Below are 25963 nucleotides of genomic sequence, written 5' to 3' on the forward strand. Positions count from 1 at the left end.
GAAACAGACACAGAGACAGAGACACAGAGACAGAGAGACACACACAGACACAGAGAGACACACACAGAGACACACACACAGACAGAGAGACACACACACAGACAGACAGAGAGTGACACACACACACAGAGACAGAGAGTGACACACAGAGACAGAGAGTGACACACACACACACAGACAGAGAGTGACACACACAGAGACAGAGAGTGACACACACACAGAGACAGAGAGTGACACACACACAGAGACAGAGAGTGACACACACACAGAGACAGAGAGTGACACACACACAGAGACAGAGAGTGACACACACACAGAGACAGAGAGTGACACACACACACAGACAGAGAGTGACACACACACAGAGACAGAGATACACACACACAGAGCCAGAGAGACAGAGACACAGACACACACAGAGCGACAGAGACACACCCACAGACACACACACACGCGCACACGCAGACATGCACACACAGAGACGCAAATGCACACACACAGACACAAACACGCGCACAGACACAAACAGACACACACAGACACACACACACAGACACACAGACACACACACACAGACACACAGACACAGACACACAGACACACAGACAGACACACAGACACAGACACACAGACACAGACACACACACACACACACACACACACAGAGACACAGAGAGAGAGAGACACACACAGACAGAGAGACACACACACAGAGACATGGACACACACACACACACACAGACAGACAGAGACAGAGACACACACACACACACACACACACACACACACACACACACACACACAGACAAAGACACACACAGACAAAGACACACACAGACAAAGACACACACAGACAAAGACACACACAGACAGACACACACAGACAGACACACAGACAGACACACACAGACAGACACACACAGACAGACACACACAGACAGACACACACAGACAGACACACACAGACAGACACACACACACACAGACAGAGAAACACACAGACAGAGAGAGACACACAGACAGAGAGAGACACACAGACAGAGAGAGACACACAGACAGAGAGAGACACACAGACAGAGAGAGACACAGACAGAGAGAGACGCACACACAGAGACAGAGAGGGAGAGAGAGAGAAAACCAGAGAGAGAGAAACAGAGAGAGAGAGACAGAGAGAGACAGAGAGAGAGAGACAGAGAGAGAGAGACAGAGAGAGAGAGAGAGACAGAGAGAGAGAGAGACAGAGAGAGAGAGAGAGACAGAGAGAGAGAGAGAGACAGAGACAGAGACAGAGAGAGAGAGGCAGAGAGAGAGAGAGGCAGAGAGAGAGAGAGAGAGAGACAGAGAGAGACAGACAGACAGAGAGAGAGAGACCGACAGAGAGAGAGAGAGAGAGAGACAGAGAGAGAGACAGAGAGAGAGAGAGAGAGAGAGAGACAGAGAGAGAGAGAGACAGAGAGACAGAGAGAGAGACAGAGAGAGAGAGAGACAGAGAGAGAGAGAGAGAGAGATGGATGAACAGAGAGAAAATCAGGGAGGTTTTCTCTGTGGAAGTCAGTCTTAGGTCCATTATATAATTCACTGTGAAATTCACAGCATTCACCGTAATCTGTGAGGAATGAACTAGAATCAGGCAATTGTCTAGGTAGGGTTAAATCTGAATGTAGACTTCTTATGACCGCGTTAGCACAGTATAAGTGGACTGTTTGGCCATACTTCAGAAACACAGGGTCTTTACCATTTGCTGTATTGACGAGGTCATAAAAAGGCAGAAATATGCATATTCACAGCTAGTGGGGTTTGGCTTTACTGGCCTGAATGTAACCCCAAAGACTTAAGAAAAAGTAAAAAGTCATGGACATTCAGAAGCCACATAAACACTTGATGGCCTTATGGGGGTCTATTGCAAATATCCCATGGGCCTCTGTTACAGGAGGTTTAAGATATCACACAGTGAAAACTCTAGCTTGGCTAGTTTTTTTTTTCAGTTTTTACTACGCAAGCATATAAACAGAGGTACAGGCAATACTGGTACAGCAGACTGGAAGAGGTACAATACAGAACATGGGTGTGATCTAAGATTTAGCCATGGCTGGTATAGTTTAATCACGAGGGCGAAAGACAACAGTGGGTAAAATCTTCAGTATACCACACCACGGATTTCGGTTATTGCTATTATACAATGACATTAAGAAAGAATGTACTTACTTTTCTTAAATAATGTCTTTGCATCATGGCTCCATAGTGTTCTTCTGCTTTCTTCATATATCCTGGTGCTTTTTTGATGTACTGCACATGCGTATGGGGCTTTCGTTCTCATGCTTATGCAGTACATCAGTGCTGTGTGAGGGGTGCTGTGTATAGGAAGCAATGGAGAAAGGAAGATCTCCTTTGCTTTTTTTTTTTTTATTTTAATTAACAAAAAAAAAAAAAAAAACATACTGGGAGGCTTTACATGTATGGGAGAGATAGTAATTAGAAAATAAAAGGATAGTCAGGAATGTTTCTCTAATTTTGCATCTTGTACTTGATCATTAATTTTTGTCTGTCTCGTCTCTCTCATTGGTTTCAAGCCTCCGGTTTTATTTTTTGCTTTAAGTGCAAGAAAAGTGAAATTTTGTATGGCATATATTAATGGAAGAAAGTCTGTGTTACAGGACCTTTTCCCATTGGTTTATGCTCAGATTTACAATGGGCATGCTGGTTGGGCTGACCAATCAGCGTGCTACTTTTTAAATGTTAATGACCACTGATTGTATAACAGCAGAGAGAAAACGTTGTTAGACTGAGGTGAAGATTAAGTTTGTCTGACTGAAGCTTAAGCATAGTGTTAAGAATGGAAATAACTGAAAATGTACAATATAGATCTTTTGCAATGTCATATACACTAAGGCAACCTTACTCATGTGTAACTTAATTTAATACTCACAGATTACAGCTTTTAAGTATATATCACTGTTGACTGCACTACTATACCATTTGTATTTATTGATGCCCATTTTGAATATTTTGCTAGATACTTCCTTTAAGTGTTATTCCTTGACTTGCTTTATTCTTTGCTTTTGCCATAGCAATCTTTTACTACATTTTTTAATTTGATGTTACTTTACCTTTGTAGATGACTATAAATTTATCTAATGTACATTTATATGTATAGGCTTTATTTCCCTCAGCCTCATTTTCCTACTAAACTAGTTACTGCACCCAAATTATCCCTGAAAAGGCACCGATTGTCCTTTGGGCCCACCTGGTTAACAGATGGGCATTATTACTATTAAAGTTCACTGCTTAGGCATGAGTTCTACAGATCTAGGAGTATGAAAAGTGCAGTTTTGTACCTACCATAAATGTAGATGTCCGATACGTATGCATCTGCAGTCATAACATATGGGTTGTCCTGCCTCAGGCAGCCCTTCGGTCGACCGGATTCCAAAGTCTGGGTCTGGCCTCGGCTGATGTCGCACTTCACCCGACGTCATAGCTCCTGGGGTATAAAGGCATCAGCCGACGCCATTTTCCTCAGTGTTTCTTGCCCCAGATGCCAGGTGCCCTCTAGGAAGGCTAAATTTGTATAGAAGTAGAAAATTCCAAACAGTAGAAATCAAAAAGTATATATACATATATACATACAAACAAATACACCATAATAGATTCCCCCAGCTTGCTAAGAGAGGGGTAAGTACCCTAGGAATACCACAGAGGGGAAGGAGGGTGGTAATCCTGACTGCAGATGCATACCTATCGGACATCTACATTTATGGTAGGTACAAAACTGTACTATGTCCTTCAAGGATGCATCTGCAGTCATAACATATGGGTAGAATACCATAGCCAAACTGGGGAGGAGGCATTAAGATAATGATGGTGTAGTTAAGATCCCTTGTAAAACTGCAGTTGCAAAACCTGCTCGATCTGGAGTATAAAGGAAGATTGTAATGCTTGGCAAATGTATGCACGGAGCTCCAAGTAGCAGCTTCAAAATGTCTTTGGTAGCCACTCCTCGAGGAAAGCTGTAGTGGTAGCTGTAGCTCTTGTGGAGTGGGGCCTGGTATTTTCAGGAGTTGTCTTTCCATGTAACGAGTAGCAGAATCAATGCAATTTCCTATCCATTTTGAGATTGTCTGTTTTGAAATTGCTTTTCCTTGCACTCCTGTTGCATATGCTACCAGAAGCTGGTCAGTTTTTCTGCTGGCCTTAGTTCTGTCCAGATAGTAGCACAGTTGTCTGTGTACATCCAAGGTGTGTAGTAGTTTTTCCCCCGTTCTGTGGGTTAGGGAAGAATGTAGGTAAATGAATAGCTTGGTTCAAGGATACCCTGGATACCACCTTTGGCATAAAAGTAGGATTGGTTCTCAGAGACACTCTATCCTGGTGAAAGATAAGGAAAGGCTGCACTGCCATTAATGCCTGTAACTCGGATACCCTTCTTGCTGAAGTGATTGCTAGCAGGAAGGCAGTTTTCCAAGATAAGAACTGTAAGTCTGCTGTTGCTGCTGGTTCAAAAGGGGGAAGTGTTAATTTTTCTAGCACAAAATTGAGATCCCATGCAGGCAGAGGTGGTTTCCTTGGAGGTTTTACATTTTTGATCCCTCTCAAAAATTGTCTGAGGAGAGGATGAGAGAAGACAGGAGGATCCATGCTGTACTCTGCTGAAATTGCTGATGCATGAATCTTAATGGAAGAATAGGACAGGCCATTGTGGAACAGTTCTGCCAAGTATTCTAGGATGTGTGCTAGGTTTGCGAGTGTGACATTTGTTCCCTTTGCTGCACTCCAAATGAGGAATCTCTTCCATTTGGCTGAATATGTTTTCCTTGTGGAGGGTCTGCGAGCCTCCAGGATAATGTCCTTAACCCTCTGAGATAAAACAGGTTGGTTTTGTTTTATGCAATTTTCCAAGCAGTTAGCTGCAGGGTTTTTAAGTTTGGATGCAGGGTCTTGTAGTTGTTCTGCGTTAGAAGTAAAGGACATAGCAGTAGAGGCCATGACTTCGTCCGAGACATGCTTATCAGTAGCGGGTACCAATGCTGCCTTGGCCAGTCTGGAGCTATCAGAATTACCTTTGGCTGTTCCTCTCTGATCTTCAGTAGAACTTTGTACATCAATGGGAGAGGTGGAAAGGCATATACTGTCAGGGCCTTCCAGCTGAAAGAGAGGGAGTCCACCCTCCAGGCTTGTGGGTGGTATACTCTTGAGCAGAATTTCTTCAGTTGGTGGTTGAGTGGAGCAGAATTTCTTCAGTTGGTGGTTGAGTGGGGAGGCGAACAGGTCTATCTCTGGCATTCCCCATTTCTTTGTTATGGTTTTGAAGATGTCTGGATGCAGCATCCATTCGTGAGCATCCGTGGTAGTTCTGCTTAAGCTGTCTGCTAGTGAATTCTCTTTTCCTGGTACGAATCTGGCCTGCAATTGGATGTTGAGATTCAGGCCTAAGTTCCACAGGTCCATTGCCATCCGGCACAGAGGGTATGAATGTGTGCCTCCCTGTTTGTTGATGTACCACATGACTGTGGTATTGTCCGTCCTTATCAGCAGGTGTCCTTGCTGGAGGAATGATTTGAATGCCTCGATGGCATGCTTCTCTGCCAGCATCTCCTTTGGATTTATGTGTAGATTCAGCTGGTCTTGGGACCATAGGCCTTGGATACACTTGTCTTCCATGTGTGCCCCCCAGCCTAGGTCTGAGGCGTCCGTGGTGATGGTCTGCCTTGGATGTGGTTTGTGGAAAGGCAATCCTCTGTTGATCTGGCAGGCCTGAGCCCACCACAGGAATTCTTTTTTCAGGCATGGAATGATTGGTATCAGGGCTTCTAGACTGTGTCTGTGTTGAGACCATACATTCCTTAGGTACCATTGTAATTTTCTCATATGCAGCCTGGCATGTGGGATCAAGATTATGCAGGATGCCATGTAACCCAGGGCCTGCAGGACTTTCCTTGCAGTAAGCTGAGTTTGTCTTGTTAATGCCATGAAGTAGACTGGTAGTTTTGCTTTTCTTCTGTGAGAAAAGCCATCTGAGTTATTGTGTCCAGTTCTGCACCCAAAAGAGTTATCCTTTGGGATGGCACTAGTCTTGACTTTTGTATGTTGACTGTGTATCCCAAGGCTTGCAGCAGTTGTATGACATAGGCCAAATCCTTTATTATTTTTGTCTTGTTGTCCGCTTGTATTAGGCAGTCGTCCAGGTATGGGTGTGTATTTGAATTCCCTGAAGCCTGCAATGTGCAATTACTGATGCCAGGCATTTCGTAAATACTCTGGGCGCAGTAGATAAGCCAAAGGGCAATGCTGAGAATTGATAATGCTCTGATCCTGCAAGAAATCTGAGGTGTCTTCTGCAATCTGGTCGTATAGGGACGTGCAGGTATGCCTCCTTGAGATCTAGAGTCATCAGCAAAGACTCCTTGCCCAACATGGGAAGAAGTTGCTGGAGGGTCAGCATCTTGAATTTTGGGACAATGAGATAAGTGTTCAGTGCGGACAAGTCGAGAATAGGCCTCCATTGATTTTCTTTTCTTGGTACAAGGAATAGTCTGGAGTAAAATCCTTGGCCTTGTTCCATAGATGGTACCTTTTCTATAGCTCTCATCCTTAGTAAGCTGATGATTTGTTTTAGAGCCTCTGATTTCTGGCTTGGTGGAAGGTTTGGCATTCCTCTCTTTTTTGGTAGAGTGTGGAAGTGAAACCTGTAGCCTTTGTCTATTGTTTGCAAAGTCCATTTGTCTCCTGTAATGCAATGCCAGTTTTTTGAAAATAAAGCTAGCTTTCCGCCCAAGGGTGCTTCCAGTTGTTCCCTGGTAGGCGGAATCAGAGCCAAGTCATTGTGTCTGTCCTGTGGAAGTGGTTGTAGTCGCAGCTGTGGCGGCACTTCTCTGGTTGGCAGGTTGCCACTGACTACCCCTGTAGGCACCCCTTGATTGACCTCTGACTCTTGGGCGTCTATTTCTGCCTCTCTGTGCTCTGGAGGTGTCTGGAAAGGACCAATTCTTTGAAGGCCAATTTCTGCTGAACCTCGGAGGTTGGACCTGCAGAAAATCCTTGACTGTTTGGACAGATTTTGCTTTTTCTTCCACTTTCTTTAGAACCTCCTGTGCAGGGGAGCCAAATAAACTTTGTTTCTCCATAGGGGCATCTAGGAGTTTAGACTTAACATGGTCTGGCAAGGATTGTTCTTTTAGCCAGGCATGCCTTCGAATCACTGCTCCAGTCATAGCTGATCTAAATGAAGCCTCCAGTGCATCATAGCCACATTTTAAGAAAGGATTACTGACCTGCTGAGAATTGTGTACCAAATCCTGAAGGGACTTACGGTCTAAAGGTTCTGGAGAGGACAGCTTTTTATTCAGCTGATCTAACAAAAATTCCTGGTACTGTATCATGTGAAATTGACAGTTTAAAGCCCTGGCAGAAAAAGTAGCAGATGTATAAACCTTTTTACCCCATCTCTTTAATGTTCTTGATTCTCTTTCAGAGGGTAAGGGGGTTTTTGGCAGAGGCAGCTGCAACACCTTTAGGGCCCTGAGAAATGGTTTCTGGGTCTGCAGCTATAAGTGGAAGTGAGAATCCGGGACCCTGTAGTATCTGTCAGGTTTGGCAGGGGCCGGGGGAAGAGAATCAGGGGCAGTACACTGGCATCATTGCATGCATCATCAACAACTGATAGTACAGGTGGTATGGCTAAAGGCCTATGCTGTGGCAAGTGTACAAAAGTCCTTAGCCTTTTCCTAGAATCAGAAAAATCCTGACCCTGCCATTGGAAGTGTTCCCTCATTGAGTGTAGAGTTTCCCCAAATGAAAATTCTTCTGGAGGGGAGGCAGAAGGAATGGAGTCTTCTGCATCAGAATCCTCATAAGGTGAGTATGGTCCTTCCTGATGGTCAGATAAATCTGAACCATCCGAGGAATAGTCAGAGGAGAGAGGTTCAGGGGGTTCAGACCTAGGCCTCTTTTCAGGAGGGGGTTGTGAGGCCCTGTCTGGGTGAGGTTGGGATCCCCTGATCAGAGAAATAAGGTCCTCAGCTAGGCTGAGAATCTGAGAACTTGAGGTAGGTCTGTGAGAGGGAGCTTTTGTAGGTAAGGCCTTGGAAAGTTTAGCTGCTTTAGCCCTGGAGAAGGCCTTGATAGACATAGAAGCAGGGGGTCTAGCTGCCCCACGTGCAGGAGTAGAGATGTCCAATGGAATGGTGTCGGACAAATCTTGTGTGCCTGCTTCTTCAGTAGGAATATCTGTAGCCGACTCAGCCGGGGCCTGTGTGGCCTCGGTTGTCGGAGGCATGCTTTCGGCCGAAGGGAGAACCGAGGTCTCGGTTTCAGCCGAAACCGAGACACTCGCGGTAGGCCTAACCGTGGTTTCAGCCGAAACCGTGGGCCTCGAGTGTCGGTCCTTTTCCTTGCGTTTTTTAGCTAAATGTGTAGTCGGAGTCTCCGACGGCATTTTATATGCAAAAGCGGAGCCAAAAAACTCTTCAGCAAACTCCGACCGATGTCTAAGTGTCCGTCGGTTGAAGGAAGCACAGGCTAAACAAGCTGATACGTCGTGGTCTGGGCCTAAGCAAGGAAGGCAGTAAGAGTGGAAATCCTTATGAGGTATTTGTTTCCCACAAGTTAAACAATTATTTACTTTGACATCGGCTGAGGCAAGAAAGAGTCCCCAACAGGGTACTTAGCTTTTTTAGAAGTCTTCGGTAGCTGAAATCTCTGGATCTGACCGACCGGCACTTGCGAACAGCTTCTGCTTCGGGCACCGCGCGGCAAGAAAGACTGAGGAAAATGGCGTCGGCTGATGCCTTTATACCCCAGGAGCTATGACGTCGGGTGAAGTGCGACATCAGCCGAGGCCAGACCCAGACTTTGGAATCCGGCCGACCGAAGGGCTGCCTGAGGCAGGACAACCCATATGTTATGACTGCAGATGCATCCTTGAAGGACATCAACATATTCTGAAACTCTTACATGACAAAATCTGAATTCACGTAAAAACAATCCCTTACACAGATGAGAACTACATTAAAAGGCGACAGGCTATGGCAACTCCTAAGACTAGCTGGTATGGAATAAACACAAGGCAGTTGTCAGACTTCAGGCAGGACACCAGAAATTGGCAATAAGAAGCAAAGCGGTCAAGGCATAGAAAACAGATCCTTGACACATGTGGGATTAGAACTTTGTAGGGTACTGTAGGCACACACCCTTACCTTGAAATGTATGTGCTACATAAAAAAGCAGTCAGTGCAGACTCCACACATGTACAAATCAGGAAAATTCTTGTAACCTTATTAAAAAAAAGCAAAAGCTGCAAGAGTTGGCATAAATTCAGACCGTTCAAATCAAGGAAGCTCTGTGTAGACGGCACCACACTGCAATATCCCATTCATGAAGTAACTAAAGCCTGGAATGCTATTGGAAATTTCTGTCAAGGCGAAGTTTGGCCTGGTAGCTTCTAACAATGAAAAAATGTAAACATTAGAATTACATTTCTGCCACTTGTTCATTAAAGGACAAGCTGCTGAAGAAAACCAAGGGTCTTGCTTTCTTAACCACACAGAAATCTTAGCTGAGCAGCAGAGTGCACAGATGGCTTAACTAACCTTTGCACTTGAACAGCTAAGCATATAGTTAATCTGTTACTCTACTTTATTAATGTTTCTGCAGCCTCAACTCACTGACCTTCACACACTCGGTTCACAGTTTTGAAAAGCTTTTATAAACAAAGAGGCAGGATCTGCTCTCACTGGTGTACCTAGAGATGAGTTCCTCTAGTTGTAGTGTGTTTCATTCAAACAGAAGCTCTGGTAAACTATACTGTATGGTTCAAATACAGTTCATCACATGCTGGATGTCTTGTCTATCACCAGCAGAAAAAAAATCAATCAATAACGCATCATCCAAGCACAATGACCTATCCCCAGGATTTGTAACACTTCGTGTTCAGCAAACAAAGCCCACACCTCAAGTAAGGAAGGATTCATTTGCAAATGTATACAAAGTGAAGAGAAATTTAAATATTCCATTAAAAAGCCATTTTATTTTAACATTATGTGACTGGAAATACTTCAGAAAACAGAATGCTGTAAAATTCTAATATTAGAAAAAGCCATCACCACATGGCTTAAACCTAGGCATTGGAATTTCAAGGAAGCTTCCCTTTGTTGACTCTGCTTAATAGGCCAAGAAGAAAAGTGGAACATGTGCACCAGATCTTGCTGCTAATGAAACCTAGGGCACACTGGTACAGAATACAGAAGAATGGCCACGTTTGGAACACCAGCACCTTGGATATAATTCACATTAGGTACACGCACTGAAAAAACTTACATATGGTACAAGTGCTAAGAGATCATTTGTAAAAATGTCAAAAAATGTGATAAGGGCTGTTACCTAGGTTACGTTTCTAAAAAAAGCATAACCTACTTTGATTAAAGGCTGACAACGTGGTAAGATGATTACTAATTCAAGGATAGGGCAGCACTAACCAAATTGATAGTTCTTCGAAATGGATTTTTAATCCCAGTCCAAATAAAGGCCTGCTTCCCTTTATGCTATGTACCAGTCATCACCACATATGTAGAAACTATACATTTTCAACTACACTGTCATCCCCGAGGCCCTGAGTTAAGGGGTAGAATCACTACTGCTATTTCTTCAGAACTCAACAGGAATCAGGCTTTCCAAAAATGAATGCTGTTTTTTAAAGTAAAAAAAATATATATTTATATTAAGACTAAGAGAACATGTGAGAGACATTAGATTTGTCAGAAATAAGCCATAGGGGGAATATTTTTTTAATTACATCACAATAAAGATTATTCTTTAATCTCTGCCTCTGTTTTATTTCAGGTTACTATTAATTTTATTCTCATTTACTTGCACATAAATTGTTGAAAAGGAGAGTACTGTGGAATTTTAATGTATGGTCTTCTAAGACCTGCTGGTTTGAACAAAAGTTAAAGGAAATCACTTAAAGGAGTACCACGCCCACAGACTCAAAAAACATGTTTAAAACATAATGGCATGTTGTTTCCTACACTTTAACAGCACTCTGGAATTATTTACAGGATTTTAAATATTTTTATATGTAATTCCAGACTCTGACCACCTGGAGGCTGGCATATTGACGTGGTTTGGATAAATCAGGTTGCCATCCAGTATCCCAGAAATCATTGTTTGGCTCAGAAATGTTACATCATGCAGGCCTCCGTTTGCCTAAAGTTCCTGTCATTTAATAGATGTTGCATGTGTACAAAGTATTGAGTAAAAATAGAACAGTGTAAGTAACATTCCCTGCTGCTGGATGACTACTTAAAACAGAAACAGTGCAAATGCCACAGAACATACTCAAAGTGCTGTTTACTGCTGCCTTTTTTTCTAATTTAGTTTAAATGGCACTAATTTGTGAGACAATGAATTACAGTCCATTTACTTCTCCCCTCCCCCATAACACTTAGCTTCCCTAGCTGTCAAAGTCCTGAGGGTAATTTGACCTGGTAATTTCACTGATTGGCAGATCTCAGCAGGGTGCTTGACTCATGTAATTTAATCTTTGCTCTAGCATTTCCTTTGTTAGAGGGGACATTTTTTTGCTGCAGTATAACCATGGCCTTACTTGACTGCAATCACATCTAGTAAGGTCTTGCACCAAGGGGCTAAAGAATAAAACATTTATACTATTAACCAGTTTAGATCTTTATTGATTTAAGTGTTAAGGTATCACTTCATGCTTCCACCTTGTTAAAAATTGAGATTTACACGTGCAAAGTGTGTTGGTATGCAGTGTTTGCCTTCATATGTTTTTACTTCACTGGTTGATTTGCAAAAAAAAACTTTTGCAGTGTCCCTGGATTTGTCTTTGTACATACAAACCACATTGATATATTTTCCTCTTCCTTTTTCTTGTGTCCAGAAGTCACTTATAATAAAGTAAAAATTTTATTGATTTTTTTTTTTAAATAAAGGACATCAAGGTTAACTTACCTTGAATCAGATAATGGATGCCACTGCAAAGAATCGCTGTTGAAATATTTGTGCATGGACAAAATCCCTTACTAAATCTATTTGCCAGCCTCCAGTTCAATTGGTGCTATGGCTTTAATATATTGGTGTGTTTGCTCATGCCTTCCAAATATCTCCACCATTACATACCAGTTTTGCAGTGTAGTAACCACCCGACATGCCCATACACCTTTAGCCATCAATATGCAGCTACTCCTGTTCATGTGAGTACGTGAATTCATTTTCAGACATAAGGTGTGGAAGCTGCACTGAATAATTCTAGGTGCTTGTTCAGGTTTCACATGGTGCTTGCTTAGAGCTACTCTCATGTTAAGTCACTATGAATATGTTGCACTGCCACCTCTGATACCAAGGTAATGTTTTAATCTTTCTATTCCCACACTGCACACTAGCAGTATCTGGTGCAAATACAACAGAGAAGTATGCAAGCGATACACCACCTAAGCATCACTTGCCGTGCAGAATGTACAAGTATGCATACCAAATTTCTGTGTTTCCAAACATCATTGTCACTACACTACTACTGAATAAAATGAATAGCACTCAGGCTGGGGGAAGGACAAGGGAGCCATGACATCACAGAATGGATGGGTCTTATTATTTTAGTTAGAATCAGATGATGGCTGTGGTGATGTCACTTTGGGGGAGGGAACTGATTAAATAAAAAAAAAAAAAAAAAAGTACCTGCACTGCCTGGCCTCGATGATGTCAGTAATTGGGCAACTCCAGCAAGCTTTATTCAAACGTGAGAGAATCATTTTGTAAGTGAAACCATCACAGTATGAGAAGCTAGGCTTTTGTTACAGAAGTAAGGGGAATTATAAAAATTGTAAATGCTTTATCGTTGTTGCTTTACAGAGGGCAATGTAAATAGGGAGAAAAAGGGCCGTGAAGTTGAGGAATACATTAGAGAAACCTGTTGTACTCCTTTAATTTGATGTTTTGCTCTACTATTTATATGCCTTTTTCTTGTGCTTATCAATTCCTTGAAGGCAGTTTTAGCTGAGGCGCTAGAAGTGCTTGTCTGGTTGATTTTATGCTTCATTATAAGAGTTACTTTACTGCCCATGTCATTTTGCTTCATGAAAGGAGTTATTTTTACTTTTTATTCATTCATTTTTATTTTTGCATCTGTTTTTAAAAGAATAATACAGCATAAACTATTCAACAAAGTATCCTTACCATCTAACTTCTCTAGTAAAATATGCTCACTTGAGGAGGTGGTGCAACTCTCTTCTGATGTCTTTCGAAAATATTTTAGACTAACAGACAAAACTAGCTTTCCAAGCATCCAACCCATCTTCACTAATTTACTTCCACCACTGTCCCACTTCTGAACTGATGCTTCCCGGTGACTGTTTACGGACAGGACTGCTGGAAAGGTGCGTGCGTGTGTACAGTAGATTCCCCCCCAAAGTGACTTAGCACAAGGATCTCAAGAAAGAACAGTGGAAGGGTGCTTCTAATTTCTGTAAGGGTAACGCTGGGGGAAGTTTTCTTATGAGAGTGTGTGTGGGAAGTTTTCTTATGAGAGTGTGTGTGTGGGGGAGGATTTAAAAGGACAGAACAAGGTCTATGAAGAATAAAATTCATTAGCCACAGCAGATACGTTTCTACCTGGAACAAAGTTATCAGTAAATTCCTTAGTGTTTTTTTTTTAAACAAGAAAATTCTTTATCAAATTATCATGTATGACAAAGGCAGTCATATATTTGTGCACATGAAAACAAACCATACTGACATAATTTTAGTTGTAAACATACATGTATAATCTATCCAGCCATTGTCAGTCAAACATTTCATTGCTCAATTACTGCCTTCTTTTAAAACCTCATTTCTCCTGTGCATGTATTGTTCCCACAATTCTCATTTATTTTTTATGTAATTTGCTCCTACAGTTTTCTAAAGATCCCAATCCCAGTTGTTTTATCTCTGTTGCTATATTCACTAATTTTAGTACAGCTGGTTTATGATTTCCATTTTCTAGTAGTTACTTTTTTGGCAGCCACCATAATTAGGCTCAGAAAGGTTTTACTGTGTCTTAGCAATTTCGATTCTGTATCAGAGCTCAAAAAAAATTATTTCCTTAGTTAAGCCAATTTGCTCACCCAGTACATCTGACAGTGCAGTCTGCAGGGAATCTTTAAAATCTGCCAACTCATGACAGTCCCAAAAAATATGCCCCTTTCTTCCCCCTCACGCCTCCATTTGCTATCTACCTGAGAAAAAAATCATTGGCGTCTACTTGGGGTATAAAGATACCCATGTCTACTTGGGGTATAAAGATACCCATGTAAACACTTCCAAGCAAAGATCCTAAATCTTCTAGACTCCGTTGCACATTCAGGAGACATACATATATCCCTCCTCACTGGTTCTTTGAGAATTGCTTATCCAATATTTCTTCCCAATCCTTTCTAGCCTCCTCTGATTGATTCTTACAATTATCATGCAATATTTTGTATGCTAATCCTAATTATTCCATTTTTAACAGCAGCTTCTGTTCTAGATTCTACTAAAAACTCTAACAATGACAGTCTTTCACTTAGGACTCCCCTATTTCTTTCTCTTTGCCTATACTCTGAAATCAATCCTTGAAAGGGAAGGCAATCTCTAGCCTGTAGTCCAAATAAATTCTTAGCCCCTTCCCATTCTGTTACCTTTCCCATTCTATTTCCTCCCAATACCTTGGTTCTTCTGCCAGTTTTCTCCAATAAATTCCAGCACCCTCTTGCCTATTGTCTGTATCCCTAATTGCAGTCATCCTTATCGGCTGAATCTCCTTTGTCCATTCCTGTGTTGGCTTTGTTCTTAGAATAATTTCTGCTGCTTTATGAATATGATATTCTGTATGATTACTATTATTCTCCTTAAGGATCGGCATCCAAAATCCCAGCCTCTCCTGGTTTCTAGAGCTATGTATAGCAACCTTAACTGTGTAGCTCTGAAATACCTCTTCAAAATGGGTAATCCCAAATTGCCTGGTTCTATTGGAAGAATCAGCTTATCCCACTTAACCTTTGCCATCTTCCATTCCCAGCTAAATCCTTCAAGCTCTTCATTAATTGCTATCCAAAACTTTTTTTTTTTTTTTTTTTACATTTGTTATCCGGGAAAGTCCGACTTGGAACAAAGCCAAATTTCAGCGGAGGCCCGGGGAGAAAGGCTCCAGATGCATGTCTTTGTAACATGGGAGGAAACCAGAGCACCCAGAGGAAACCCACACGAACGCAGGGAGGACATGCAGACTCCACACAGAAGGCACCCCAGCTGAGAATCGAACCGGAGAACCTCTTGCTGTGAGGTGACAATGCTACTGCTGCACTACTGCACCCTCTGACTTCTCTTCTGTAGTTGATAAAAATATGCCTGACCTGTGCATAAAACTAAATGGACTACGGACTACACATTTTAACTGTTGGTATCTTGCTATCCATACCCATATAACAGAGCTTCCAATTTATCAGTTTTTGTACAAGATTTTGTTTAGTCTCATCCCACATATCCTTAGCTGCCACACCAGAATCCTTTTTAATTCATACTAAGTACTTCAGTTCATGTCCCCATAAAAACTGATATAGCCGACCTAAATCATGTGTTGGCACACAACTTTGTTTCATTAATTTTTGTATCCTAAAAAGATCTGAAACTGCCTCAAAATGTTCCTCAACACTGTAATGCCCTTTTCTAGTTTTATCAGGTATAAAATAATATCTTCTGTAAATAAAGCCAGTTTTTCTTGATTACCATACCAATTACATCCTTGAATTTCTGAGTCTCCTATTTTCTTTGCCAATGGTTCTAAATACAGTGTCAATTCCTTGGTGTCTTGTCAGAAAATGATGGTTTCCAAAACATTCTGACTTAGTTATTTCTGCACAAACTGCCTCAATTAACTGTACTACTGCATAAAAATAATGCTTATAGCTGCCTTGCCAGCTACGACAGGTACAATGAAATTATGAAAGCCATCAAAATTAAACCACACTAGTGTTAAGAACAAAGTCTACATCTCTGTTTTATACTCCAAAACATCAGAGGCATTAAAAAAGTTTATACAAGGCCCAGAGAGCAACAGATGTGGGATAATTGAAAAACAGAAGGAGTTAATGTGTCTTAGCTGTGTGACCTCCCCAACCACTGAAGTGTAAATTCTGAGTTCCTTATTCTATTGCTGGCAACCCAGATTTTGAAATCAGTCTGATTTGGATTAGGCAGAACAACAAATAAATCTTCAGGATGGTTCTTCATGAAGATAGTCATAATAGACAAACTGAATTATTATGCTTCCTTGCAAACTAAAGTAGGGTTACATGACTGTGAGATCACCCAGAAATTCAAATATTTTTGCTATAAACAAGGTGGTCATCTCTGGTACGACAGAGCAGGTTACTCTGCAGGCCTGTCCAAAGCAGCTACAATCATGCTGAATGTTTCTTCTAAACTACGGACCCCAGTGAAAAAGATAAAAGACAGAAGAAATGTCAAGTCTATCAGTTCCTAAAGGTAGCATGACTGGAAGAAGTGTCTCAGAATGCAAATAAGCCAGTCAAAAATCTTTGATACTGTACCATTTCGACACTAACGTGTACTGCAAATAAATCTAATTAAAAATGAAAGCATCTGAAAGTAATACAAAACATAAAAAATATTAAGTCAAGTCCCACACAGATTTCATCATGACAGTACCAGTCTTCATGGTTTTCTTCAGCACAGCTATGATGGGTAAACTAAAAATTTGGGGGGCTCATGGGAAGGCAGACAATGGTGAGGATAGGGCAGGCACTAGTAACTGGGTGAAGTACTGAAGAATCATCAGTGGCAGCAGCCATTTTAACACCATATTTGCATAAGCAACCCATGGTAAAGGGTTTTCTTTGACCTCACTGTTTTCATACTGTTCTACTTCTGTGGAATGATGTAAATAAAGTCAGATATCTACCTTTTGGTTGGTGTCAGTAGTTGGATTTACTGAATTGGCACCAACAATTGCGTGCAACACTATCTGATGACATAACAGGCAGAAATGGAGGCAATTCTGGGGCCAAGTGATCCTTGTGCTGTACACATTTCTATTTTTTCTGTTAGCAAATGAGTTCACTTTCCTATGAAAACTGCAAGCAAAACACATGGAAAAATGAAATAAAAGGGAAGGGAAGAGCTACTCAACTGGCATGTGTGATCCCCCCTTAACCCATCCACAAGAAACATCACTATAGATAGCTGAAGATGTGGGTGCCCATGGACTTAGCACTAGAAACTATCCTAGGATAGAGGATGCAGTCTTCAGAAGCAGAAGTTGACTACTTCTGGAGGCATCCTATCAAATCAAGGCCCAGCACGTTAGTATTAACTCTAGCTTTGTTTTAATTAAATTTGAATCTTTAGGTTACACTGCACAGTGCTATCAACAAAGTACATAAAGAGTTCTCCACAATACTGTATACTGGAATGTGGATTTGGGATAAAAAAACATATAAAGTGAAACACAAATTATAACTAGCCTGGAGACTAGGGAAGGGTATGTTTTTACAAGCATGACGCTTCTGTTTTTAAACTTATGTGAGGCAGCTTAACTATGCTTAAAGAGAGTACAGCGAATCAATGCTTTCTAGCTAAAGGTTTAGGTTTATCACATCCTGTAAAGTGAGTACCTGAAAAATAGTGGCTGCTGTACACAAGTTAAATATTTACAACACAAGAAACTTACTCTGTGTATCCAACTCCACTCCTTCAGGAAGAAGGAAGCCTCCACATCCACCAGATACAGAAGACGACATACCATGTGGAAGTATTTCTGAACATAAAATTTCCACCAAACTCGACTACTAATTTTACAAAGACAGATTGTTGTGCAGAAGTAAGGTGCTGACTCATTTCACTGGTGACCCAATTTTGTGAGGAGACTGAGGTAGCAAGAAATGTTGACCAAAAGGGAAAGTGTGAGCAATACAACTATCAGCTTTTTCTTTCAGGGTTGCAGGCGAGGACTTGAACTGTCTTTTAATGGGAGATCTAGTGAAGGCATTGGTGGAGGACATATGAGAAAGTGCACAAACTATTCTATATGCTGATGCATACTGAATAAGGGCTAGGCAAAATGATGCGCACTCCTTACTGAAACAGCTAAGGAAAATACCTGCTCTTTGGACCAACATGAGCATTAGATGAGAAAAAGCACCATATAATGAGGGGCAGGGTTTCAGTGGAATACAGATACAAAAGTGATCTTCTCCACATGCTGATGGCAGACAGTATCCAAAATAATCAGAGAAGGGCTGAATTGCACTGTGAATATGCAATGTCCCACAAAATCATTTAGTTTAAAATATTTACTCTGAAAGTTTGCACTCTATTTTGTGATTATCGAAAATAAGGTACAATCTTTACCTATGCTATGGTGTAACAAAACATCAGGTTAGCAATGTTTGATAAAATGCACAAGCTCTAAACATGACTGTTTGTACATCAACATGAAAACCACAACCATGAGTACAGACAAAAAAGTTCTAAACTCATGTACTTGTGTACCAAGTACTCATGCAAATAATTTAAATTAGCAACACCCCCAACACACACATTGTATCCTGTGGAGGCAAAGCACTGACTTTTATATTCTCACTTCAATGATGCTGCTCCAACTCTGAGAGACAAGAGTGATCACTTGTATTAAAAAGCCTGCTACCAGTTGACTTCACAGCAAAATTAACATGCCATTTCATACCCAAAGACATCACTACAATAATCAGCAAGCAAATAACACCTCCAGCAAATAGCAAAGCAAAGTACACTGTGTTGAGTAAGTCAATGTAAATCTATGATAGCAGTACAAAATGTGTACTGCACACAGACGTGCTCCAAAGTGCTTGCAAAAGTTCAGTACAGTTTACAGGTCTTTGCTATACCCTCAGAAAACCAAGTGTTAAGCTAATGCAACACATTTGTCCCTCAGTTAGGAGTAATACTTATATACTTAAAATTCTATTTAGTAGCTTACAAACCTGGACACAATTTCATATAGTTTTCCCCCTTCAGTTATCATTCTTCCTCTGTACAGACAGCTTTAAAACAGTCAAAAGGCTTCCTGCAATTTATGCCATCACTGAGCGACTCAAGAAGCAACAATGGGTCAGAATTATGGGTACTTAAAAACAGGGTGCTGCTGTCAAGCTCAGATAGTAACCTGACAAAGGACAATATAGTAATGTTCATAAAATGCGATGGAATATACTGAAGTCACTTCATCATCCCAGAACTTTATTAGCTTACAAAAGATGGCTTACCTGAAGAACACCTTCCTTATGAAGCAAGACACTAATTACTATGTAAAGCATGCAATTAAAAATGATGACAATTGACATGAAAGCTGGAAAATCATCCTGAGAAAATTTGTGGCAATGTATTTTCTATTTTCCCCAGTCTTCTGAAACGCCATGACACTAAAAAACATTTTGGAGTGGGTGGATAAAATGTTAGGAAAAACTGAAGACAATAAGGGAAGCAGGTAATAAAGACAACTTATTCTATATGAAAGGTTATGCTGAAGTGAAGCAGAAGCTGGAGCAGCTTTGCCAAGTATGCATGTATTAAACATGCAGAAGGAAACATGAATACAAAATAGGCAGTTATACTCACACCAATGTAATGCAAAATACTACCAATCTAAATGTTGTTTATAGGTAAACTAATGGATGCAAATGAGTTCAGTAACTCTATTGTCACAAAATATGTTTTATGTAGAATAGTACAAAAACATCCTTTTCACAATGCTTAAATTTAAGCGTGGAGCATACCTCTTTAGATTTTTCTGATAGGGCAACAGATGGTTCAGGATTTGCTGACAACTGGGCTTCAGGAATGTATTTTTTAATTGATACCGTCTCACCCTCCTTTGCAGATACTGTATTCACCTGAAACAACAGAATGAATTTAACTTGATTTTGAAATGAATACCACCGTATCTGAAACTATTTACAGTACAGTAAGGGATAACACATGCATGCAAACATACATCTCTCAGTTACTAGGAAGCAGGCCAAAATTAAGTTTTTGCATCACACATGATAGAACAAACCAGTGTCTTCTTTGCAGCCACAAAGTAATTTACCACAATGTGAATCACTGCATACGTGCATCATTCATTCAAGAGACTATCTGCTTAGTCTGTATAAAGACTGCGGGGGAGCCACAGCCCCTCCCAGCACTCTAACACAGAAAATGATCCTGAGTAGGGATGGAAACCCACTGTAGGGCATACATGCAAACACTTGCACGCATGTACATTTCTGAGCAGTATGAAAGATTTTCAATTTAATTACAACTACCCGTTTGGTATGTTGAAGGAAAACCCACAGGAGTAGAGAAAGGACAAGCAGCTGTTGGCATATGCTGAGCCTGTCTTGTGAGGTGTAATTATCATCAAATGTAACCGCTCTTTTCTTTGACTGACTTCTTGGCATGAAGTAAAACTTTCAGAAAAAGCAACTTACTATACATATTAATATATTCAGAAGTTTTAGAATGCCTAAACATAGGCACTACAAAGGCAAAAATATATAAAAACACATATGAAAAAGGGATATACAGTGGATATAAAAAGTTTACACACCCCTGTTAAAATGTCAGTTTTTTGTGATATAAAAAAATGATACCACAATTTCAAAATTTTTCCCATCTTTAATGGGACCTATAACCTGTACAATTTAATTGAAAAACAAACACATCTGTTAGGGGAAAAATATAAAAAGAAAAAACGTACAATAAGCTGGTTGCATAAGGGTGCACACCCTTAAACTAATATCTTGTTGAAGCACCTTTTGATTTAATTACAGCATTCAGTCTTCTTGGGTATACACCTGCATTCAATTAAAGAGAATCTGATTAACCCCAAATAAAGTTCAGCTGTCCTAGTAGGATTTTCCTGATATTTACTCAGTTGCCTGCCACACCAAAAGCCATTGTTCGCAGAGAGCTTACAAAGCATCAAAGGGATCTCAATGTTGAAAGTTATCAGTCAGGATAAGGGTACAAAACAATTTCCACAGCATTGGATATACCATGGAACACAGTGAAGACAGTCATCAAAAAGAGGAGAAAATATGGGACAACAGTGATGTTGCAAAGAACTGGATGTCCCAACAAAATTGATGACAAGACAAAAACTGGTCAGAAAGGCTGCCAACAGACCTACAGCAACACTGAAGGAGCTGCAGGAATCTCTGGCAAGTACTGACTGTGTACTGCATGTGACAATCTCCCATATTCTCCATATGTCTGGGCTATGGGGTAGGCTTGCAAGATGGAAGCCTTTTCTTACACAAAAAAAACATCCAGGCCTGGCTAAAATTTGCAAAACAATACATCAAGTCTCCCAAAAGCATGCGGGAAAATGTGTTATGGTCTGATGAGACCAAGGTTGCACTTTTTAGCCACAATCCCAAAAGGTACGTTTAGCACAAAAACACTTTGCATCACCAAAAGAACATCATCCCCATGGTGAAGTATGGTGGTGGCAGTATCATGCTTTGGTGTTGCTTTTTTTCAGCTGGAACTGGGTCTTCAGTCAAGGTGGAGGGAATTATGAATAGTTCCAAATACCTGTCACTTTTGGCCCAAAACCTTCAGGTGTTTGCTAGAAAGCTGAAAAGGAATTTCACCTTTCAACACGGCAATGACCCCAAGCATGCATCCAAAGCAACAAAAGAATGGCTTCACCAGAAGAAAATTAAAGTTTAGGAATGTTCCAGCCAGACCCCAGACCTAAATCCAATAGAAAATCTGTGGGATGACCTGAAGAGGGCTGCGCACAAGAGATGCCCTCACAATCTGACAGATTTGGAGCGCTTTTGCAAGGAAGAGTGGTCAAATATTGCCAAGTCAAGATGTGCCATGCTGATAAGACTCCTACCCAAGAAGACTGAATGTTGTAATTAAATCAAAAGGTGCTTCAACAAAGTATTATTTTAAGGGTGTGTACAATTATGCAATCAGGTTATCGTACATTTTTTATTTTCTATATTTTTTCCCAGATTTGTTTGTTTTTCAATTGAATTGTACAGGTTATAGGTCACATTAAAGTTGGGAAAAGTTTTGAAATGATTTAGTGTGGCCTCATTTTTTATATCACAAAAACCTGGCATTTTAACAAGGGTGTGTACACTTTTTATATCCACTGTGTGTATATATATATATATATATATATATATATATATATATATATATATATATACACACACACACACACACACACACACACACACACACAATGTAAAACTGTCACAGGAAGATTCATAAGTCACTGGTTTAGTGCTGGAATCAAAGTTTATTTTTCATAAAATTATCTCTCAAACTTGGGGTTCTGGGCTACTTAGACCATGTAAGGTTGTCAAGTTCTGGCCCTCACAAGGTAGCCCTAATTCAAATATTTTAAACTGTGATACAGAAAATGTACATTTTGTCACATGTTAAAATAATCAGTAGGTTTTATTTTTGTAGAAAGCTCTGGCACGATGAGAAATTGAAACATCCTAATATAAAAGACACAAAAGCTGTATCCTACACCTGTGAGTTCTGTTAAAGTCACTGACACTGATCATGTGCTGGGGCTGTCCTATAAAAACTAATTTCTGTATGAAACACTAAAGTCTGGAAATTAGAAGAAAAGGGTAAACATAAATCCATATGAACGTCTGCAATGCAAACAGCTGTTAAAGAAACGGCAAACATTAGCAATACAAGTCAAGTGCTTTGAAAATCCACAGAAAACTTAATACTGAAATGATTCAATGGCACAGCTTAATATTAGTCTGAGGAAGAATTCCACCTGTAGTTTGGCGCACACAAACTAGAGTGTAGGAAGAGAATAATCCGTTTATTACTGCCCAGACCTAAAAAGTACCTGGTACAAAACCTTTAGAAAAATTAAGGAAGAAAAACTAACTCTTCTTACCCGGATTGCTTTGTCAAGCAGGTCTGCCAACAATACACTTCAAATCACTTTACATTTATATATATTTTAAGTTCTGCTAAAGTTCCAGTATAAATTTCAGAATAGTACTATCCTTCAATAGTATCTACCAAAGTAAACTTAAAGCAGTAGTAAAAATCTTTTCATTAAAATAGTAACTAAACCCAAAGGCTTACCTTTACAACTCAGCATATACCACCTGTACATCCTGCAGAATTTCTCGTATCACACTTAACATTTCAATAGACCTCATCTGGAATCCACCCCCATCCAATATGCAAACTAAGACAACAAGCCTCTAGTAAAATGTGCCTTCACCCTTGCCATGAAATGTGTAGTTATGGTGGGAACAGCAAGGGGCAGCCATCTGGAAATAATCCATTTTGTAGAAGATAAAACAGCTGTTCAGCTTTCCAAAAGACTAACTTCTGTACCCAAGTTGTCTAAATGTACATAGAGCATGTAAAACCCGCTCTCCATGATTTTTTGGCCCAGGAAAGAAAAGAGACACCGGAGGCTTCACTTAATGTAAATTAAGTCAGAAACCACTTTTGGTATGAATGAGGAGTAACCCCATCTCTAAGGCATGTCACAGCAATGAGCAAGGGGCAGCATTTCAAATAATGAACGGTAAATCAGCCTGATGCGCTGTTTCAAAAGGACAGAGAATTAACTTTTCCAGCACAGTTACCAGTTTATCAGGTGGTCTTGCATGTTAAACTTCTTTCAGGAAATGCTTTACTAAAATTTGACTAGAAAGGTGGGAATTTACAAGCAGATATGCTGAGGCTGAAGACAAACAATGATAGAGTACTAACATGGCCAAGAGGACAGTAACTCTCACAGAACTGTTACAGAAGCCTTTATTGAGACCTGGTTGTTAAATGTGGCACCAGCTAGCAAACCATTCCTAGTGGTGAACATTCCTGCCTACTTAAATACTTGCTTCATTGTCCTCAGAAACAAGGTGCCTAAAAAGTATACAAAACACAATCTAAGCAATCAATTGCAGTTGTTTCAAGTTGGGCATATCAAACTCCTCCTTATCTTGTGTGAGTAGATCCAGTCTGTGAAGCTGGCTTGTGGTAAAGTACAGTTTTGTACCCACCATAAATGTAGATGTTCGAGTGTACACCCTGCTGCAGTCATCACACGAGTTATCCTGTCATCAGGCGGTCCCGCAGTCGGCCGGAATTCCAAAGTCTTGGTCCGGCTTCAGTTGCTGTTGCTTCTTCCCTGACGTCAGTGCGCCAGGGGTATATATAATGCAACAGACGCCATTTTCTTCAGTTTTTCTTGCCCCAGATGTCAGGTGCCCCCAAAAAGGTGGTCAGTAATTAGTACCAAATTTAGTAAATTTTGCAGAAACACAAAATCCCTCCAGCTATAAGCAAATACATCAGGAAGGCATTGTAGAGATTTAGCCAATTAGATCAGAGGGGATGGAGGGAGAGTAACCTGGACTGCAGCATGGTGTACACTCACACATCTACATTTATGGCAGGTACAAAACTGTACTATGTTCCTCGTGTTACCCTGCTGCAGTCATCACACTTGGGTTGAATCCCAAAGCTAAGGATGGGTGGAGGAATCATAGAGGGTTAGAGGAGGCTAGAAGGCCCTGCAGAACTGCAGTGGCGAAGCCCGCCCTAGTCTTAGAGTAAAGTGGTAAGTGTTCGTGTTTGGTAAAGGTGTGTACTGAACTCCAAGTTGCAGCTTCCAAAATCTTCTTGGTTGGAACCCCCCTGAGAAAGGCTGTAGATGTAGCTGTTGCCCTGGTAGAGTGGGGCCTAATGGTAACAGGAACTGGTTTTCCATGATGGGTATAGCAGAAACGTATGCAACGTCCTATCCATTTGGAAATGGTTTGTTTTGATATAGCCTTCCCCTGTGAAGCTGTAGCATAGGATACAAAGAGCTGGTCAGATTTTCTGAAAGCCTTAGTTTTGTCCAAGTAGTAAAGAAGTTGCCTGTGAATGTCTAAGGAATGCAGGAGTCTCTCACCTTTGTTCTGTGGATTTGGAAAGAAGGTGGGTAAGTGGATGGTTTGATTTAAAGCCACACTGGAAACCACCTTAGGCATAAAGGAAGGATTAGTTCGTAGAGAAACTCTGTCTTGATGAAAAATGAGGAAAGGTTCCACTGCCATTAGTGCCTGCAGCTCTGAGACTCTTCTAGCTGAGGTTATTGCTAGCAGCAGGGCAGTTTTCCATGACAGGAACTGAAGATCCGCAGGAAAAGCTGGTTCAAAGGGATGTAGCGTTAGTTTTTCCAGAACAAAATTGAGGTCCCATGTTGGTGTAGGTGCTCTCCGGGGGAGGCCGAATGTTTTTTGCCCCTCTGAGGAACTGCCTTAGAAGTGGATGCGAAAATAAGGGTGGTTGCGTGTTGTAGTGGGCTGAAATAGCTGAAGCATGGATTTTAATGGAGGAGAAGTCCTTTGTGTAACATCTCAGTTAAATACTGAAGGATGTGAGGCATGTGAGGCTGAAATGTGTCTTGGCCTTTAGTTTGGTTCCAGGCACAAAACCTTTTCCATTTGTCCGAATAAGCCTTCCTGGTGCTTGGCCTCCTAGCTTCCAGAATAACATCCAAAACTGCTTGGGAAAGAGGAGCTGGCTGGATGCTTAGGTGATTTGCCATGCAGCCAGATTTAAGGTTTTGAGCTGGCTGCGAAGAATCTGATTGTTTTGCTGTGTGAGCAAATGGGTAATTTGTGGTAAGATCCAAGGTGGGCCCTGGGCTATATTCCTCAACAGTGGGTACCAGTGCTGGCGTGGCCAGTCTGGGGCTATGAGAATCAGTCGTGGTCTCTCCTTTTTGACTTTCAGAAGCACCTTTGTGAGGAGAGGCAATGGAGGAAAGGCATATACTGTCAGGTTTTTCCAACTGAATGAGAGTGCGTCCACTTTCCAAGCTTGACGGTGAAGTGTCCTTGTACAAAATTTTGTTAGTTGATAGTTTTGAGGACTGGCAAACAGGTCTATGTCT

At 40.9% G+C, this 25963-nt stretch overlaps 1 protein-coding gene across 1 annotated transcript in view; it reads right to left on the reverse strand.

Moving 5' to 3' along the window:
• The window catches only part of LOC122800353, a 422686-nt gene that overhangs the window by 38317 nt on the left and 358406 nt on the right, over positions 1 to 25963 (reverse strand). Inside the window, exon 5 of the mRNA XM_044069802.1 lies at positions 19800 to 19916. Within this exon, the coding sequence (XP_043925737.1) occupies positions 19800 to 19916 (117 nt within the window). The remainder of the gene's footprint in view (positions 1 to 19799; positions 19917 to 25963) is intronic.

The sequence above is a fragment of the Protopterus annectens genome, chromosome 4.part0 (genome assembly GCF_019279795.1).
Source record: "Protopterus annectens isolate FY-2018-M chromosome 4.part0, PAN1.0, whole genome shotgun sequence".
Taxonomy (NCBI): Eukaryota; Metazoa; Chordata; order Ceratodontiformes; family Protopteridae; genus Protopterus; species Protopterus annectens.